The sequence below is a fragment of the Hemiscyllium ocellatum genome, chromosome 2 (assembly GCF_020745735.1).
Source record: "Hemiscyllium ocellatum isolate sHemOce1 chromosome 2, sHemOce1.pat.X.cur, whole genome shotgun sequence".
NCBI lineage: Eukaryota > Metazoa > Chordata > Chondrichthyes > Orectolobiformes > Hemiscylliidae > Hemiscyllium > Hemiscyllium ocellatum.
In genome coordinates, this window is record NC_083402.1 from 9161242 (window position 1) to 9179787 (window position 18546).

General features: G+C 43.7%; 1 protein-coding gene across 1 annotated transcript in view; it reads right to left on the minus strand.

The window, feature by feature from the left end:
* Nucleotides 1-17603, minus strand: part of si:ch73-337l15.2 (glutathione hydrolase 6) — a 65681-nt gene extending 48078 nt beyond the window's left edge. The window contains exon 1 of the mRNA XM_060842649.1: nt 17328-17603. Within this exon, the coding sequence (XP_060698632.1) occupies nt 17328-17425 (98 nt within the window). The 5' untranslated portion in view covers nt 17426-17603. The remainder of the gene's footprint in view (nt 1-17327) is intronic.
* Between the last annotated feature and the right edge of the window lie 943 nt (nt 17604-18546).

The window sequence follows — 18546 nt, forward strand, 5'->3', positions numbered from 1 at the left end:
CCAATAGTGGGAATACATGGATAAGACCATAAGATATCAGAGCAGAAGTCGGTCACGTAATCTGCTCCACTATCCAATGTGATCATGACTGATCTGAAAATCTTCAACTCCACTGTTCTGTGTTTCCCCCATAACTCTTGATTTCCTTACTGATTAAAATTCTGTCACTCTCAGCCTTGAATGACTCAGACTCTACAAACTCTATGGTAAGAGAAGAAACTCTCTGTCTTATTCTGAGATGGCGTAGCTGGAGTAAGATCATGTGATGAAAATTCTAAGATGACGACTAAGTAGAGGGTGGAGGAATCCACCTTTGATTGAAGATCACAGAATCTTACAATGCAGGAGCAAGGTGGCTCAGTGGTTAGCACTGCTGCCTCACAGTGCCAGGGACCCAGGTTCAGACCTAGCCTCAGACAACTACCTGTGTGGAGTTTGCACATTCTCCCTATGTCTGCGTGGGTTTCCTCCGGGTGCTCCGGTTTCCTCCCACAGTCCAAAGATGTGCAGGTTAGGACAATTGGCTATGTTACATTGCCCAGTGTTCAGGTTGGTGCATTAGTCAGAGGTAAATGTAGAGTGTAGGGTAGGGGAATGGGTCTGGAGGGTCAGTTCAGTGCTGACTTATTGGGCCAAATGGCCTGTTTCCTATTCTATTCTAAGGAGGCCATTCAGCCATTGCTAGCTCTTTGAAAGAGCCATCAAAAATGGGCACACTAAAGATACCAATGATTCTCACAGTGAAAACAGCTACTCTAGAATAAATCCTCTATAATTTGACTACCTCAAAACATAACCTTAAACATGCATTACCAAAGGCAACCCCCAACCCAAGCTTCTCCTATCTTAGTCACTTATTTTCTGCTATCATTCCAGTAATTCTCTTGGAAAAGCCAGTTTGTTTACCATACCTTTCCATGGTGTCATTCAAACACACAGACACATCTTAGGCCAGTCATAACCTTGTGGAAGATAGAGCAAGATAGCTACCATCAAGGAGACAATGACTTAGTCAGGAGACTTCAGGGTTTGTGTTTTTAACCCAAGGCCGTATATCTTAAGGTCATGCACACTTCATTTATTTCATCAGCTGCTTCTATTCAGATGATAGGTTCCCAATACAGAATATAAAATTGTTCTAGGTATTGAGTGTATGCTGCAAATGTGTTGCTGGTCAAAGCACAGCAGGTTAGGCAGCATCTCAGGAATAGAGAATTCGACGTTTCGAGCATAAGCCCTTCATCATAACAATCTTAAAATCAGAGCTAGGCCATGCAAAGTGAAGATGTACTTTCTCAGACAATGGATTATGGGACAGTGTCCTTCCATCAGACCCTACAAAATGTGTGGAAACTGTGAAGCAATGGGAGTTTTGAAGGCTGAGATTGTCATATTTACGTTGGGTAAGTGATGTCAGAGACCCAGAGTGAAGGCAGGCATACAGAGTTGAGAGGCTGATCAGCCGTGATCAAATAATAGAGGATGGGATGAATCCTGTTTAATATTTCAATGTCAGAGATTTGGTCCGTCCACTTAGAGGAAATAGCAAAAAAGGATCGGACATGAAATAATCCATAGGTAGTCTCATTCCAGTGTGAAACAGACACAAGGCCGCAGTGAGTTTGTGCATATAGATCAAGCTAACAATTAAACAGGAAATTTCAATTCCAATCCATCAAACTCCAAGGACAGATTTGGGCTTAGAATTAAAGTACTGTAGAAGTATGTAATGGGCTTGTGCAAAACAAGTATTACTCTGTGTCAAACCCTGTCCTGGGAGTGTTTGATGGGAACAGTGCAGAGGGAGCCTTCTTTCAGATGAAAAGAGTTGAGTGAGCTTTACTCTCTATCTATTCCTGTGCTGACCCTGTTCTGGGAGTATGCAGGACAGTGTCAAAGGGGCTTTGCTTTCAATTTTAAAAAAAGAGAGTAGAGGGAATTTTAATTTCATTGTAAAAGAATAGAGGGAGCTTTGCTCTGTATCTAAACCTGTGCTGTCCATGTCCTGGGAATGTTTGATAAGGAGATGTCTATAATAGCATAGGAAATAAGAGCGAGGATAGCACATTTGGCCCGTTGCATTGCTCCACCATTCACTGCTGATCTTCTACCTCAATGTCATTTTCCTGCATTCTCTCTGTATCCATTGACCAATGAAGAAATCCGGCCACCTCTATATTGAATACAGTTCAGAATTTCTGTCTGTTTCTAACCCATGTTGGGATGGGAGGCCCTCCATACCTGGTGTCAGCCTCTCATTCTTTATATTCTAACCAGTAGAGACCCATTTTACTCAAACTCACCTGCAAACCTGGAATCAGCCGAGTGAACCTTCTCTGGATTGCCTTCAACATGGGTATATCTTTCCTTAGATAGGGAGACCAAAACCGTTTTTTTATTTATTCATTTCGTGGGACATGAGTGTTGCTGGCTGGGTCAGCATTTATTCCACATCCCTAGATGCCCCTTGAGAAGCTGGTGGTGAGCTGCTCTCTTGAACTGCTGCAGTCAACCAACTGTGGGTTGACCCACCATGCCATGAGGGAGGGAATTCCAGGATTCTGACCCAGCGACAGTTGTAGGAAAGGCAATATATTTCCAATTCAGGATGATGAGTGGCTTGTAAGGGAACTTGAAGGTGGTAGTATTTCTATATATCTGCTGTCCATGTCCTTCTAGATTGAAGTGGTCATTGGTCTGGAAGATGCTGAGGATCTTTGATGAATTTCTGCAGTACACACTGCTGCTACCGAGCATTGGAGGGAGTGAATGCTTGTGGATGTGGTGCCAATCAAGTTGGTTGTTTTGTCCTGGATGGTGTCGAACTTCTTGAATGTTGTTGGGACTGCAATCATCCAGGCAAGTAGGGAATATTCCATCACATTGCTGCCTTGTAGATAGTGGACAGTCTTTCAGGAGTTAGGAGATGAGGTACTTGCCACAATGTTAGCTAGCCTCTGACCTGCTCTTGTAGCCACTGCATTCATGATAACACCCAGGATGTTGATTGTGTAGGATTCAGTGATGGTAATACAGTGATGGTATGTCAAGGAGCAGTGGTTACAGTGTCTCTTATTGGTAATGGTCATAGCCTAGTATTTGTGTGGCACGGATATTACTTGCTACTTGAACCTGGCTACTGTTCAAATCTTGACGTAGTTGGACACGGACTGCTTCAGTATCTCAGGAGTCACGAATAGTGCTGAACATTGTGCAATCATCGATAAATATCTCCAATCTTGACCTTATGATGGAGGGAAGGTCATTGATAAAGCAGCTGAAGATGGCTGGGCCTAGGACACTACCCTGAGGAACTCCTGCAGAGATGTCCTAGAGCAGAGATGACTGATCTCCAACAACCACAACCATCTTCTGATGTATTTGGTATGACTCCAACTACCAGAGAGTTTGCCCTGCTACCCATTGATTCCAATTTTGCGAGAGCTCAGTGATGCCACACTAGGTCGATAAAAGCCTTTGACATCAAGGCTGTATCTCTCACCAGAACTCAGGAATTCAGGTCCTTTGTCCATGTTTGAATCAAGGCTGCAGTGAGGTCAGGAGCTGAGTGACTGAACCCAAACTGGGTGCTACTGAGCTTGATAGCAATACTGATGACACTTTCTATTACTTTATAGATGATTGAGAGTAGACTGATAGTGAGGTAATCGGCCGTTTTGGATTTGTCCTGCTTTTTGTGTACAGGACATACCCAGGCAAATGTCCACGTTGTCGGGTAGATGCCAGAGTTGTGACTGTACTGGAACAGCTTGACGAGGGGAGCGTCAGGTTCTGCAGCAAAAGATTTCAGTACTATTGCCAGAATATTGTCAGGGCCCATATCCTTTGCAGTATCCAGTGTCTCCCACCATTTCTTGATCTTACATGGAGTCAATCGAATTGGCCGAAGACTAGTATCTGTAAAGCTGGGGACCACTGGAGGAGGCTGAGAGGGATCATCTACTCAGCACTTCTGGCTTAAGATTGCTGCGAAAGCTCAGCCTTACCATTTGCACTGATGTGTTGGGCTCTTCCATTGTTGAGGATGGGAATATTTGTGCAGCCACCTCCTCCAGTGAGTTGTTTCAATTATCCACCACCATTCACGACTGGATGTGGCAGGACTGCAGGCTCTGTCTGTCACATGCTGCTTAAATTGTTTGGCTGAAAATAGTCCTGTTTGGTGGCTTCACCAGGTCGACACCTCATCTTCAGATGTGCCGTGTTGCTCCTGGCATGCCCTCCTGCACTCTCCATTGAACCAGGGTTGATCCCCTGGCTTGATAGGAATGGTTGAGTGGGGGATATGCCAGACCATGAGGTTGCAGATTGTGCTGGCGTACAATTCTGCTGCTGTTGATAGTCCACAGCACCTCATGGATGCCCAGTCTGGAGTTGCTAGACCTGTTCAAAGTCTGTCCCATTTAGCACAGTGACAGCACCACACAACATGATGGAGATTATTCTCAATGTGAAGGTAGGACTTTGTCTCCACAAGGACTGTGCGGTGGTAGCTCTTACCGATATTGTCCTGAACAGATGCATCTGCAGCTGGCAGATTGGTGAAGATAAGGTCAAGTCCCTCTTCGTGTTTCCCTCACCACCTGCTGCAGACCCAGTCGAGCAGCTCTGTCCTTTAGGACCTGATCAACTCGATCACATGTACTACTGCCACGCCACTCTTGGTGGTGGACATTGAAATCCCCCACAGAGAGTACATTTGCTGTGGTCTAACCAGCAATTTGTACAGATTTAGCAAACCTCCCCACTTTTATACTCCATTCCCTTTGAAACGAAGGTCAACATTCCATTTGATTTTCCTGTTACCCAAATACTAGCTCATTTAGAAATCTTCAGAGCTGGATAACTATTTTGCCAGCCAAAGATAAAGAACGATATGGAACCAAGGCAGGTGGCGGGGGAGAAGATGAATCATGGAATAGACTCTAACAGTTGACTGGCTCACTGTACCCCTCATTATCAATCAATTATAGGCTAGATCAGAAAAATCTGGAACAATGCCGGTTTGAAATTTTTTGATCTCCTCTTAGCCACCATATCTCAACCAGATCAATGGCAATAACAAAAGTTAAGCAGTCCAAAAGCAACCCCATCTGCAGCATAATGTTGTCCTGAATGTTTTACCTGAAAGGGTTTTAGAAGCAGATTCAATACCAATGTCCAGAAGGGAAATAGATAACTCCTTCAAAAAGAAACAGTTGGCAGGGCTTTGGGGAATGGGATAGACTGGATGGCTCTTTCAGCATCTGAATAGGAACAAAGGATTGAGAGACCTCTTTCTGTGCTCAGCGAATGGTGCTCCAATTTGAAGAGGGATCAGTATGGAAACCAGCAAAAACAGATTCATTTGTCTAATACAGTTGAGCATATTTGCTTATGTAAGGATCCTTGCATTTTACAATAGGCTTTAAAGGGGTATGAATGTGTTGTATAAATACAAATTCAAAATCTTTTATTCAGAGAATTTTTTTTGGAGAAAGGTCAACAGATATTCGAAAGGACAGTGTTCAATTCATCATGTGGGTAAAGATCCAAACTGGAGGAAATACAAATTGGGAGATGAAAATAGATTTGTTCACACATAGCTCAGTTCACCACTTCACACCCCAAAGCACTTTACAGCCAATTAAGTATTTTTTGAAGTTTAGTTACTGTTGTACATAGGAAATGTGGCAATTAATTTACAGCCAGCAAACATCCGTAACCAGGATGGTAATAATGACAAGCTCACCCTGTTCACTGATGATGGATGTAGGATAAATACCCAGAACATTGTGAGAGGCCTTCCTTGCCCTTCTCCAAAATAGCTCCAGCACAGGAAATGTATAGGGTAAATGGCTAAAGTTTTGTTAGAAATATGAATATTTCACATTTACCTGGATGGGTGCTGCTCCAGTAACACTCAAAAAGCTTGAACCATTCAGCGTAACGAGCAGCGAAATTGACGCTGCTCGTTGGATGCTGCCTGAACTGCTGTGCTCTTCCAGCACCATTGACCCAGAATCTGGTTTCCAGCATCTGCAGTCATTGTTTTTACACCATTCAGGGTAAAGCAAGCCACTTAATTAGCACCACAGCCACAAAAATTCACTCTCTCCACCACCAGTGCTCAGTAGCAGTGTGTACCAACTACAAGATACCTGCAGAAATTCTGCAAAGTTCCTTAGAGAGAACCTTCCAAAACCCTAACCACTTCCACCTACAAGGACAAGGGCAGTAGGTACAGGCAAACACCACCACCTGCAAGTTCCCCACCAAGCTACTCATCATCCTGACTTGGAAATCTCTCACTGTTCCTTCAGCGTTGCCCAAAATCCTAGAGTTTTCTCCTAACAGCATTGTTGGTCAACCTACAGCACATGAATAGCAGCAGTTCAAGGAGGAACCACCACCTTCGCAAGGGGAACTAGGGACAGGCAATAAATGCATTCCCAGCCAGCAACATCCATGACTGAACAAATAAATATTGAAAATGTGTCGATTGCAGACTAGAAACTTGTCATTTGGCCCAACCAGTCTATGTTAATAATTATTTTCCTCTCAAATGTTGCTTCATGGCCCTCTCCCATCTAATTTTAGCTGTTGACATACTTTCTGCCTTCACTTCTAGTTCCAGTCTGTCAGTTTTGTGACAAAAAAATGTTTCTCTTCTCCTCTATTCCGAATCGCTTTCATTTAATCTGGTCTCAAAGGTTAAATGGTGCCAAGATTTTGAAACTGTAACCTTCATCCATTAACTGCACTTCCATGTGCTTTAAAAATTGAGACAATCTTTAGCAAGCACTTAAAGTCCTGGAGAAGTATCAGCAGAGAGCAAGATCCTCCAAACCCAGTGACTAAAAAGAGTGCCCAGTGACAGTGTCCTCTCCCATGATACTTTGCCCAGTGGTGAGGTACAAATTACTCAAAAATCAGTTCTCCTGGGCAGGACTTGCAGTTCAGACGTACTGGACTCCTCAAGGAGCTGCTGCACTCCAAATTCAGTCAAGGCAGGAGACTCCTGGGAAGACAGCAGAAACACATTAGGGATATCCTCACGCCACTGCTGAGGAGGTGAAGTGATCCCCAGTGACTCTGGAAAGTGTAAAGGCAAGGCATCGGAGGATTGCACAAGCCTCCAAACACCATATCAATCCAAACCTTCAAAAACCAGGTGCCCCGCTTATAGAGTCACGGTCGTATAGAATCAGATCCTTCATTCCAACCTGTCCATACTGACCAGATATCCTAAATTAAATAGTCCATTTGGCAGCTTGTGACCCAAATCCCTCTAAATCCTCCGTATTCATATACCTGTGACAGAATCTGCAGATCGCTCACTGGACTTATCAGAATCCACTGAATCAGAGTGGAGGTAAGTTGTTCTCAGTTGCTCAAGAAGATGCCGAATGGTCAACAGCCTCAAAGCTTCTGTCTCTTGGAGGTTTGCCAGAACAATGGCACAGATTTGGAGGTATGACCTGGCCATATCCCAAGAATGACCTTCCTGCAAGTGATGCAGCTTTCAAAACAGCAGGTCACCTCACTCACTGGTACAGGAAGCAAAGGAAGACTTGATTGGATTTGACAGCTTTTCCCTGATTAGGTTTGTGCCAAAATTAGTGACCTGTTAGATGACACAGAAAAAAGGAGCATGAATTATAAATTGCCTGGTCTAATTCTGGGTTCGATCTAGGAGGAGGAGGGCACTACACTCCCAGGATCCAATGTAACCTTTAGAAAATGACATCAGTAGACTTCCTGTATTAATTCCAAATGCCCAACATCACATTTTAATAGATGCGTTAAATGAGCAAAAACAGAGACAGCTGCAGAATACAGCTGGATGATAATTTAAAGGAGCAGCTACTTATTTCACACATCCCTGCCAATTGAAACAAATTTAACCCTCTCTACATAAATCCCTCATTATATCAACGCACAAACCAACCAAACCCCAGTTAAAATTCTCAGCAGTATTTCACCAGAGAGTGCTCAATAAGCCTCTGTCAAAGCTAACTCACAAGATCAGAGGTATGAACTTGACTGACATTCCCCTGTCTATCCCACGATGAGTAATGAGAAAAGGTGGGTTTGTGATGGGGACAGCACGTGTAAACCTTTGCTCTAAATTCTGGGATGCCACTAGATTTTTGATATGCAACAGGGTATGTAAATATTTGCAAACAGGCAAGTCAGAATACAGCATCAATCAAAATGTCATTACACAGAGGACAATAGATATCTCAGTGAATTACAAGACAGTAATCCAATTGAGTGGTTTAGATAATCCCATAAACCGTCCAAGCAAAGATATTTCAGTTTAGATTTGCTGTCTCCACCAGTGAAACCAGAGTTTTAAATCTGACAGTCATTTGCCAGCAGGGCTTGGAGTGCACCATGTTGTTAATTTTATTTACAGTTCTTTGGTTTTTTTTAGAAATCAGTTATTATTCTTTAAAGCAGTGAAGATTAAGCAGATATTTAAGAGGTGGTCAAAATGAAGGAGAGTTTTAGTGCAGTAAGTAAGGAGAGACTATTTACAGAAACAAGAGTATTGACAGGACACAGATTAAAGGTGAATGGCAAAACAACCAGAGGCGAATTTAGAGAAAAGATGTTGTGTGCACTGAAATGCTTCCTATCACTCAGAAATGATTGACTACAACATTCGAGACTATTCCTCATAAAGCCTTTAAGGTAGTATGGCACATTAGATTGGTAATTGGAAGATTTTTGGGTTCAACCCATCAACTGGCATTGAATGAGGCTGTTGGTCATCACATTTGGGGAGTAAGTTATAAAATCCTATAGCAGAGGAGGGTACAGTTTGGAGATGGACCAGACTGGGAGCAGGAGAAGAGAAAGAGAAGAAACATGGTCTTTATCTACCTGACAATTGCCCAACTGCATCCTGTACACAAAAATAAGGATAAATCCAACCCAGCCAATTACCATCTCATCAATCTACTCTCGATCATCTAGGAAAGTGAGGGAAGGTGTCAGCAACAGCGCTACCAAGCAGCACCTGCTCAGTGACACCCAGTTTGGGTTCTACCAGAGCCACGCAGCTCCTGACCTCATTACAGCCTTGGTTCAAACATGGACAACAGAGCTGAATTCCAGAGAGAAGGAAAGAGTGACAGCCCTTGACATTAAGGCTGCATTTGACTGAGTGTGGCATCAGGGCGTCGTCATGGCAATCAGGGTTAAAACACTGTGTTAGTGGGAGTTATATCTGGCAAATAAGGAAATGGTTGTTTGTGTTGTTAGTGGACAGTCTGCTCCTGAACTTCTCTGTAAGAGTTGCTCAGGGTAATGTCCTAGGTCCAACTACCTTTGGCTCCTTCATTAATTACCTTCTCGCCATCATAAGGTCAGAAGTGGGGATGTTCATCAATGACTGTGTAATGCTCAGCACCATTCATGACTCTGCAGATATTGAATCAGTCCATGTCCAAATGCAGCAAAAACTGGGCAATATCCAGGACTGGGCTGACAAGTGATGTTCATGCCACACAAATGCCAAGCAATAATCACCTCCAATTAGGGAGGAGCTAACTATCACCCTCTGACATTAAATGGTATCACCAACACTGTATCTCCCACTATCAATATCCTGGGAATTATCACTGACCAGAAATTGAACTAGACTAACCATATAAATACAGTGGGTTAAAAAAAAAAGCAGGTCAGAGGCTAGGAATCTTACAGCAGCAGCAATCTTGCACCTCCTGAACTCCAAAGACTGTTCACCATCTACAAGGCACAAATCAGGAATACTCTCCACTTGCCTAGATAGGTGCAGCTCTAACAATACTCAAGAAGCTTGACACCATCCAGGACAAAGCATCCCACTTGATTGCACTACATCCACAAACATCCATTCCGTCCACCACCGTCACACAGTGGCAGCAGTGTGGAACCCCGCCCACAAGACGCACAGTAGAAATTTAATATTACTCCTTAGCACCTTGCAAACATGGAACCGCCGCCATCTAGAACAAGAAGGGCAGCCGATGCAAAGGAATCACCAGCAAGTCCCCAGTTAAGCCACTAATCATCTTGACTTGGAAATATATCACCGTTCCTTCAGGGTCACTAGGTCAACATGGTGAAATTCCCTCCCTACCAGTATTGTGGATCCACGTACACCACTTGGTCTGTAGCAGTTCAAGATGGCAGCTCACCAACTTCTCATGGTACAGGTAGGGATGGACAGTAAATGCTAGCTCAGCCAGCAATGCTCACGTACTGTGAGTGAATGAATTAAAAAAAACAAGAAACACCTTCTCACCTTTCCAACCTCAGTGCAGACTGGTGGTGGGTGGGGTGGGGAGCAGGTTTTACGATACACCCCTTCCCTACAGTTCCAAAGGCTTCCACCAAAGCTCTTGGTCACAAATGGAAAGGAATTATACCTATTGAACAAAATCTCTCCTACTTTTATCATACATGGTATAAACTCTACCTCGTTCTTTGCTGAGCATTGCATCCAACTTGGATCACCACATGCTAAAAGGTTTACAGGAAAGGTTACAGAGCTGAGGGACTTGGTTGTATCGATATTGCTGAAGCTGGGTCTGTTCTCCTTTAAGGAAGGATGATAAATTATGAGAGATATGGGAAGAGAGAAACTTGGCAGAATGAACCAAAAGACACTGATTTCAAGCAACTGGCAAAAGGAGCAACATTAACATGAGGAAATTATTTTTTTATTGATGATTAGGATCTGGTATGCGCTGCCTGACACAATGATGAAGGCCAATTCAGTTGATGCTTTTAAAAGTGGTTGGATAATTATCTGAAGGAAAAAAGGTTCTTTACATTTATTGACAAAAAGACACAGAGTACATTCAGTTGAGTTGCTCTAGCAGAGAACCACGATGGACACTATGGGCCAGGTGGCTTCCTTCTGTTCTCATTCTAAGCTTCTTACAGTCATTTACCCCTGAGCATGTTAACATCATTCCATATAATGGTGTAATGCATAACTGCTGTTTCAGCACAGAATGCAAAATCCCTCAGATGTGACGGCTGAATTGTTTTGCATTACTGAGGTGGAGTCAGAGGCTCGACTGGAATTCTCTCTCAGCAGGGTAGCTTTCTCAACTAGTGAAAGAAAATAAAACTGATAATTTTTTTTAAAACTCTACAAGGAAGTCACAAAAGTAGATGACAAATTCTAGAATACCAACTTGGAAGACGGACCTTGGAATAACAGCAATGCCACCTAATGTGGCGAGGTCAGATTGATGAGTATAATGATATCCTAAATCTTAAAATCACATTAGAAGGGATGCAAAGGCTGTGACACCCAGTCAGAACAGAAATTGCATGACACAACATGACAGACAAAAGAACTTGATACATGAGGAGGTCCAAGTGTTTTACAAATGGAATTGCAAGTACCTTCAACACCATCTTCAAATAGACTTATAGAGATTAGACATTTTATGAATCTGGACATTTTCAGAGGCTATTAATAATCCAGGCTAGATAAACTTAGAGTCTCCTGGCACTTCTAGAAATGGTAATGAATGCTCTTAAACCAACATGATTAATAAAATGCTCTTTAATCCATTTCATCAGTCAGCTTATGAATTTATCAAAATAAATTGGGTGATTTAAATGGCACTTATTATGCATCAAAATGTGACTAATGCAGGAGCCATGAGGCTTTATATATAAATATAGAATAAATGTTGCAACTATATATTCACAGGAAAGGTGTAAATATTGGGACATAGTAACACAGTAGATTAATGTACAAGGCAGCTGTATGAAGTGTTAGGGTCTGACTCTCTGATCGTGACAGTGCTGTTGAAAACAAACTTACACTCTGGATGTCCTGGAGCTGTGAATGGGCTTGCAAAGAATTTCACAACCAATGAAGTACTCCAGAAGCACAGATGTTGCCAGAACATGTTAACATAAGATATGTTACCACATTCAACAATGAAATAAACGATGATTGATGTTGGTTGAGGGATAAGTGCTCACAAGGGCACCATGACCTTGTTTTTCTTCTGAATTATGCATTCACTGAAGGAGGAGATGGGACCTCATTTTATCGGTCAACAAAAGAATGTAGGAATGAGGTATCAAAGACCCAGCCAGCAACACCCACCATCCCATGGATGACTAAACAAAAACACTACTACTATATTCCAGACTTCTTTTTCCCTTAAATACGCTGGGTGTCCAACAAGGTTTTGGAGTTCTGGTGCACAACTCTTCAAACTATCACAAACAGCTACAGAAAATAGTCAAGGCAGCTAATGAAATGCTGGCCTTCCTTTCTGAAGGTTTGCAGAAATGGTGGCAGGTGTTATGCTGAAGTTGTGAAAAATCCTAGCTAGACTCTACTTATACTGTGAGCAGGTCTGGGCACCACAGCTTAGGTAGGATATTTCAGCCCTGGATGGAGTTCAATGCAGGTTTACAAGGATGATACCTGTACCTCAGGGGTTACATTATGAGGAGAGGTGAGACAAATGAAGCCTTCATCCTCTAGAATTTAGAAGGTTATGGGGTGATTTAATCAAGGTCTTCAGGCGATTAAGTGGGAAAGACTGGGCAGATAAAGATAAATTATTTCCATTGGTTGAAGATTCCAAAGCCGGGAGCAAAGTCTAAGAATTAGGGCCAGACCATTCAGGAGAGATATTAAGAAGCATTTCTACACAGAAAGAGCAGTGGAGGTTTGAACTCTCTTCCTCAAATGGAAGTAATGTTAATTCAACTGTTAAATTTAAATACGAAACAGACAAATTTTTATTAAGCAAAGGGATATGGGTCCAAGGCACGCCCACCACTGTGGTAGAACAGATATCAAACAATGAGTCTGAATACAGAAAGGAAATGGAGGGCTTGGTGACGTGGTGCAATGGTAACAACCTCTCTCTCAATGTCTGCTAAACTAAAGAACTGATCATTGACTTCAGAAAGGAAGGAGAACATATCCCCATCTACATCAACGGAGTGGAGGTTGAGAGGGTGGAGTGAGTCAGACTCCTCAAAGTGACAATAACCAAAAACCTGTCCTGGACTTCCTACACAGATATGACAGTCAAGCAGGCATAACAACACCTCTTTTTCATCAGGCACCTCAGGAAATTTAGCATGTCCATAAGGACTCTTACCAACTTTTACAGCTGCATCATTGAAAGCATACTGTCCAGGTGCATAATGGCCTGGTATGGCAACTGGTCGGCCCAGGGCCATAAGAAACTAAACAAGATTGTGTGCATAGCCCAGACCGTCACAGAAGCGAACCTTCCATCCATAGACTCCATTTATGCATCGTGTTGCCACAGAAGGTCTGCCAACATCATCAAAGACCCGTCCCACACCAGTAGTGCTCTCCTACAATCTCTTCCATCAGGCAGAAAATATACAAGCTTGAACACACTCACCAGCAGGTTCAAGAACAGCTTCCTCCCTGCCGTTATGAGACGGATGAATGGAGTGTCCAACTCCACATAATGCTGATCCTGCCTAGTGCATCCTGTGAGGTGTAACCTGTATACCTTACTCTGTGCAAGTTTTTTTTCACCCTATGATCTGCCTGAACTGCTTGCAAACAAAGCTTTTCACTGTACTTAGGTACATATAACAGGAACATCTAACAATCTCCAACTATTTTTTGACATGTGCAGTGAATCGACTTGGCTGAAGACTGGTGTGTGTCAAGCTGGGGTCCACTGGAGGAGGCCGAGATGGATCATCCACTTGGCACTTGTGGCTGAAGATTAATGCGAAAGCTTCAGCCTTATCTTCTGCACTGACATGCTGGGCTCTTCCAACATTGAGGATAGGGACATATTGTTTAAATATCCACTACCATTCACGACTGGATGTGGCAGGACTGCAGAGCTTAGATCTGATCTGTTAGTTGTGGAATCACTTAGTTTTGTCTATCACTTGCTGCTTATACTGTTTGACGTGCAAGTAATCCTATTTGGTGACTTCACCATGTTGACACCTTATCTTCAGATATGCCACATTGCTCCTGGCATGTGCCTCCTGCATTCTCCATTGAATCAGGGTTGATCCCCTGGCCTAATGGTGATGCTTATGTGGGGGATATGTCGGGCCATGAGGTTGCAGATTATGCTGGAGTACAATTCTGCTGCAGTTGATGATCCACAGCGCCTCATGGATGCCCAGTCTGGAGTTGCTAGATCTGTTCAAAGTTTGTCCCATTTAGCACAGAGGTAGTGCCATACAACACAATGGAGGTTATTGTCAATGTGAAAGCAGGTCTTCGACTCCACAAGGACTGTGTGGTGGTCACTCTTACTGATACTATCATGGACAGATGTATCTGCAGCTGGCAGATTGGTAAGGATGAGGTCAGATATGTTCTTCCCTCTTGTTTCCCTCACCACCTGCCACAGCCCCAGTCTAGCAGCTATGTCCTTTAGGGCTCGACCACTGTACTGCTGCCACGCCACCCTTGGTGGGAGACATTGAAATCCCCATCCAGAATATATTTTGTGCCCTTGCCCCATCCTCAGTGCTTCACCAAGTGTTTTTCAACACAGAGAAGTACTGATTCAGTCAAGCTCTTTCATAGACATTATCGATTATAGAGATGTACAGCATAGAAATACATCCTTTGGTCCAACTTGTCCATGCTGACCAGATATTCTAAATTAATCTAGTCCCATTTTGCTGTCATTTGGCAAAATCCCTCTAAATGCCGACTATTGATATACCCATCCAGATGCTTTCAAAATGTTGTAATTGTACCATCCTCCACTACTTCCTCTGGCAGTTTGTCCCATACACAGACTACCTGCCAAATGAATATGTTGTCCTTCAGGTCCCTTTTATATCTTTCCCTTCTCACATTAAACATATGGTCTCTGGTTTTGGGTTCCCTGGCCCTGGGAAAAGACCTTGCCTATTCACTCTGTCCATGCCCTATGATTTTATAAACCTCTATGAGGTCACCCCTCTGCCTCCAGTGCTCCAGGGAAAAAGGCCCCAACTTAATCAGTATCTCCCTACAGCTCAAATCCTCTAATCCTGGCAACATACTTGTAAATCTTTTCTGAACCCTTTCAAGTTTAACAACATCTTTCCAATAGCAGGGAGTCCAGAATTGAAGGCAGCATTCCAAAAGTGGCCTAACCGATGTCCTATACAGTCACAGCATGACATCCCAACTTCTATTCTCAATGCACTGACCAATGAAGGCAAGCATGCCAAATGCCTTCTCCACCAGCCTGTCTACCTGTGACTCCACTTTCAAGGAACTGTACATCTGCACTCCCAGGGCTCTTTGTTTGAAAACATTCCCCATGGGCCTACCCTTAAGTGTACAAGTCCTGCCCTGGATTGCCTTACCAAAATGCAACACTTCACGTTTATCTAAATTAAATTCCATCTCCCACTCGACAGCCCAATGGACCTTCTGATCATAGTCCCGTGGTACTCTGAGGTAAACATCTTAGTTGTCCAGTATATTATCAATTTTAGTGTCATCTGTAAGCCTGCTAACCATACCTCCTATATTCATATCCAAATCATTTATATAAATAACGAAAAGCAGTGAACCAGGACCGATACTGAGACAGAGAGACAGAGAGACCTGAAAGTCCGTGGCAGAATGTCCCGGAATGCTGAAGTGTTCCACGACTGGTTGTTGTCAAAGTATCGACATGTGTAACATCATTATATGTGGGGACACCTCCCACCATACGCAGCAAGTACTCACGTGACTTGGCCAATGTGGTCCATCTCATATGCTGCAGACAAGGATGCCCTGAAGCATGGTACTTCGGCTACAACAACGGATGATTGGACACTGCACAACAATCACCAGGCAGGAGTGTTCCCTCCCAGTCAGGGAACACTGCAGCCGTCCTGGACATTCAGCCTTAGACCTTCAGGTGACCATCCTTCAAGGCGGACTTTGGGACAAGCAACAACGCAGGGTGGCTGAAGGAGCAGGGTGCCAAAAGCTAGTGCTTCCAAATAAACCTGTTGGACTATAATCTAGTGTTGTGTGATTTTTAACATTGATCAGAAGCTAATAGCAGTTTGCTACCCATGGGAACGGCCTCACCCAGGACTTTGGGTTCATGTCACAGTACAGGTGACCCCACTGCATGATGCACTCACACACAGACATACACCTACCCACCCACCCACACAGACCCTCCCTCATACACAAATATACACCCCCTGCACTCACACATACTTAACTAAGCTTACACAAACATACATACATACATACACACACACACACTCTCACACTATCACATGCACTCACACCCACACACTCAATCTGTCACTCCTACATGCCCACACATATAAGCTTGGGGGGGGGGGTGAATTTGTTTTTGCAGAATTAAATTTTATTTTGCTCAAAACTGCATGAATCCATGTAAAACTCTAAAACTATGCAGAGGGTTTGTCAGTCTGATAGCATTGGGACACAGGCAGACTTCACACCTCGCATTTAAAAAGTTGAGCTATCTTGAAAATGTAATTTAAAAGGAAGTTCTGGGATTTATATATCAAAGAACAGAAGCCAGAATATCCCATTATAAAAGATGAAAGTTTTAATCTAAGATTGTTTACTGTGTCACATCTCCATGACACTGGATTCGTTTGGCTATAAATTCTGTGAGCATGATTTTAACCTCCACAACACCTAATGAAAGATCTGCGCTCCAAAAGCTAGTGCTTCCAAATAAACCTGTTGGACTATAACCCGGTGTTGTGCGATTTTTTTAAACTTTGTCCACCCAGTCCAACACCAGCATCTCCAAGTCATAACTCATTCATGACTTTGAAAAACTCTGTCAAATTTCCTCTCAGCCTTCTTCTCTCAAAAAGGATCTGAACTGACACAATTTAATAATTTAAATTTATTGCAAGATTAAATAGGTCAGAAGTTTCTGTTTGAAACTTGGACAACTAATTATGACTGGAATGAACCTCTGGCATTTTCTCAGGTTAAATATCAGATAAACATTATTCACTGAGCCTCAAACATGCACATTGTAATGAGCCTCTGTCTATGCACACAAGCTCCTCTTCCAAGGTTCCCCCTTTCCTGTCACTTGGCCAGCTGCCACAGATTCTGTCACCTCCTCCACCCATCTACCACCTCTCAGTCCGAAAGTCGTCTCTGTGATATTGGACTTTGGCCACAATAAAATCTAAAATATATTCAGGAAATATTCTGCTTTATTATTTGTTGATACAGACATAGTTTTGGTTTAACATTTAAAGTAAGCAGTGCACCCCTAACATTCTCCCTGTAGTTTTCTTTTGAGCAGTCTGTTCTTTGAGTGACTTATACTCACGAGTGTAGGTAGATGGTGACTTTCTCCTCCTCTTCCTCTTCTTCACTCCAGTCCTCGGCCTGGACCCTCTGGTAACGGGCCCCTGAAGCCGAAATCATCTCCACGGATAGTCCTTGGACGCTTCCACCCTCCTCAGACCCTTCCCTGGGTCTCAATCCCTTTGGTTCCCAATCTTGTTTTCTGTTTTCCCGGGCCTTGGCGAATTCAGGGAACTTCCAGGCGGCGACAGGTGAGCCAGGCCACACCTGTGACAGGCAGCGGGCGGCTGAGGGACAAGTCGCCCCGGCACCTGAATAACGCATAAGCCGTCCCCCCCGGAATCTGAATGCCGTACTCTCATCGCTTCCCCCGAACCCTGAATACTGGATAACATCCACCCCGCAACCTGAATGCTGTATGGCCCCTCCACAAACAGCAACAAGGTACAAACCAGGAAGCCACCAACTCAATGCAACTTTTTTTTAATGCATCTGTGGGATGGGGGGCATCACTGCCCGGGTGGGCATTTATTTCCCCATCCCTAATTGTCCATGAATTGAGTGACTTGCTTGGCCAGTTGTTAGGAGACCTAAAATATAGGAACAGGAGAAGGCCATTCAGCCCTTCAAGCCTGTGGGGCTTGATTGACCAGGACCTGTTGGAGGTGTGTGACAGCATGTTTAAATCCATGAGGAAAGGTATCATCACCCTCATCTACAAGCAGAAAGGGGAGAGGGGGGAAATTAGAAATTGGCGACCGATCCCATTGCCGAATGCAGACTACAAAGTTCTGTCTAAGGTATCGCCAACCAGGTCAGGTCACCTCTGGGATCGGTGATTCACCTCGATCAAACCTATGGTGGACCAGGCAGGATGATCGTTGCGAGTCTCGTGTTCCTCAGGGATATGATCGCTTATGTGCAGGATGGGACAGTGGACACCTGCCTCATCAGCCTCGACCAGGAGATGGTCTTTGACAGGATATTGCACACCGAAACGTGGGTCATGCTCTCCAAAGTAGGCTTTGGGGAGAGAATCTGCAATTGGATCTACACCAACATTGTTAGTGCACTCTCAGTCAGTGGGTGTGAATCAGAAAGCTTCCCGATCAAATTCAGAGTCAGGCAGGGCTCCCCACTTTCTCCTGCCTTGTTTGTGTGTTGTATAGAGCCCTTAGCTGAGTCCATCAGGAAGGATGCAAGCCAGAGAGGGCTGACTATTCCAGGCAGTGGACACCTGC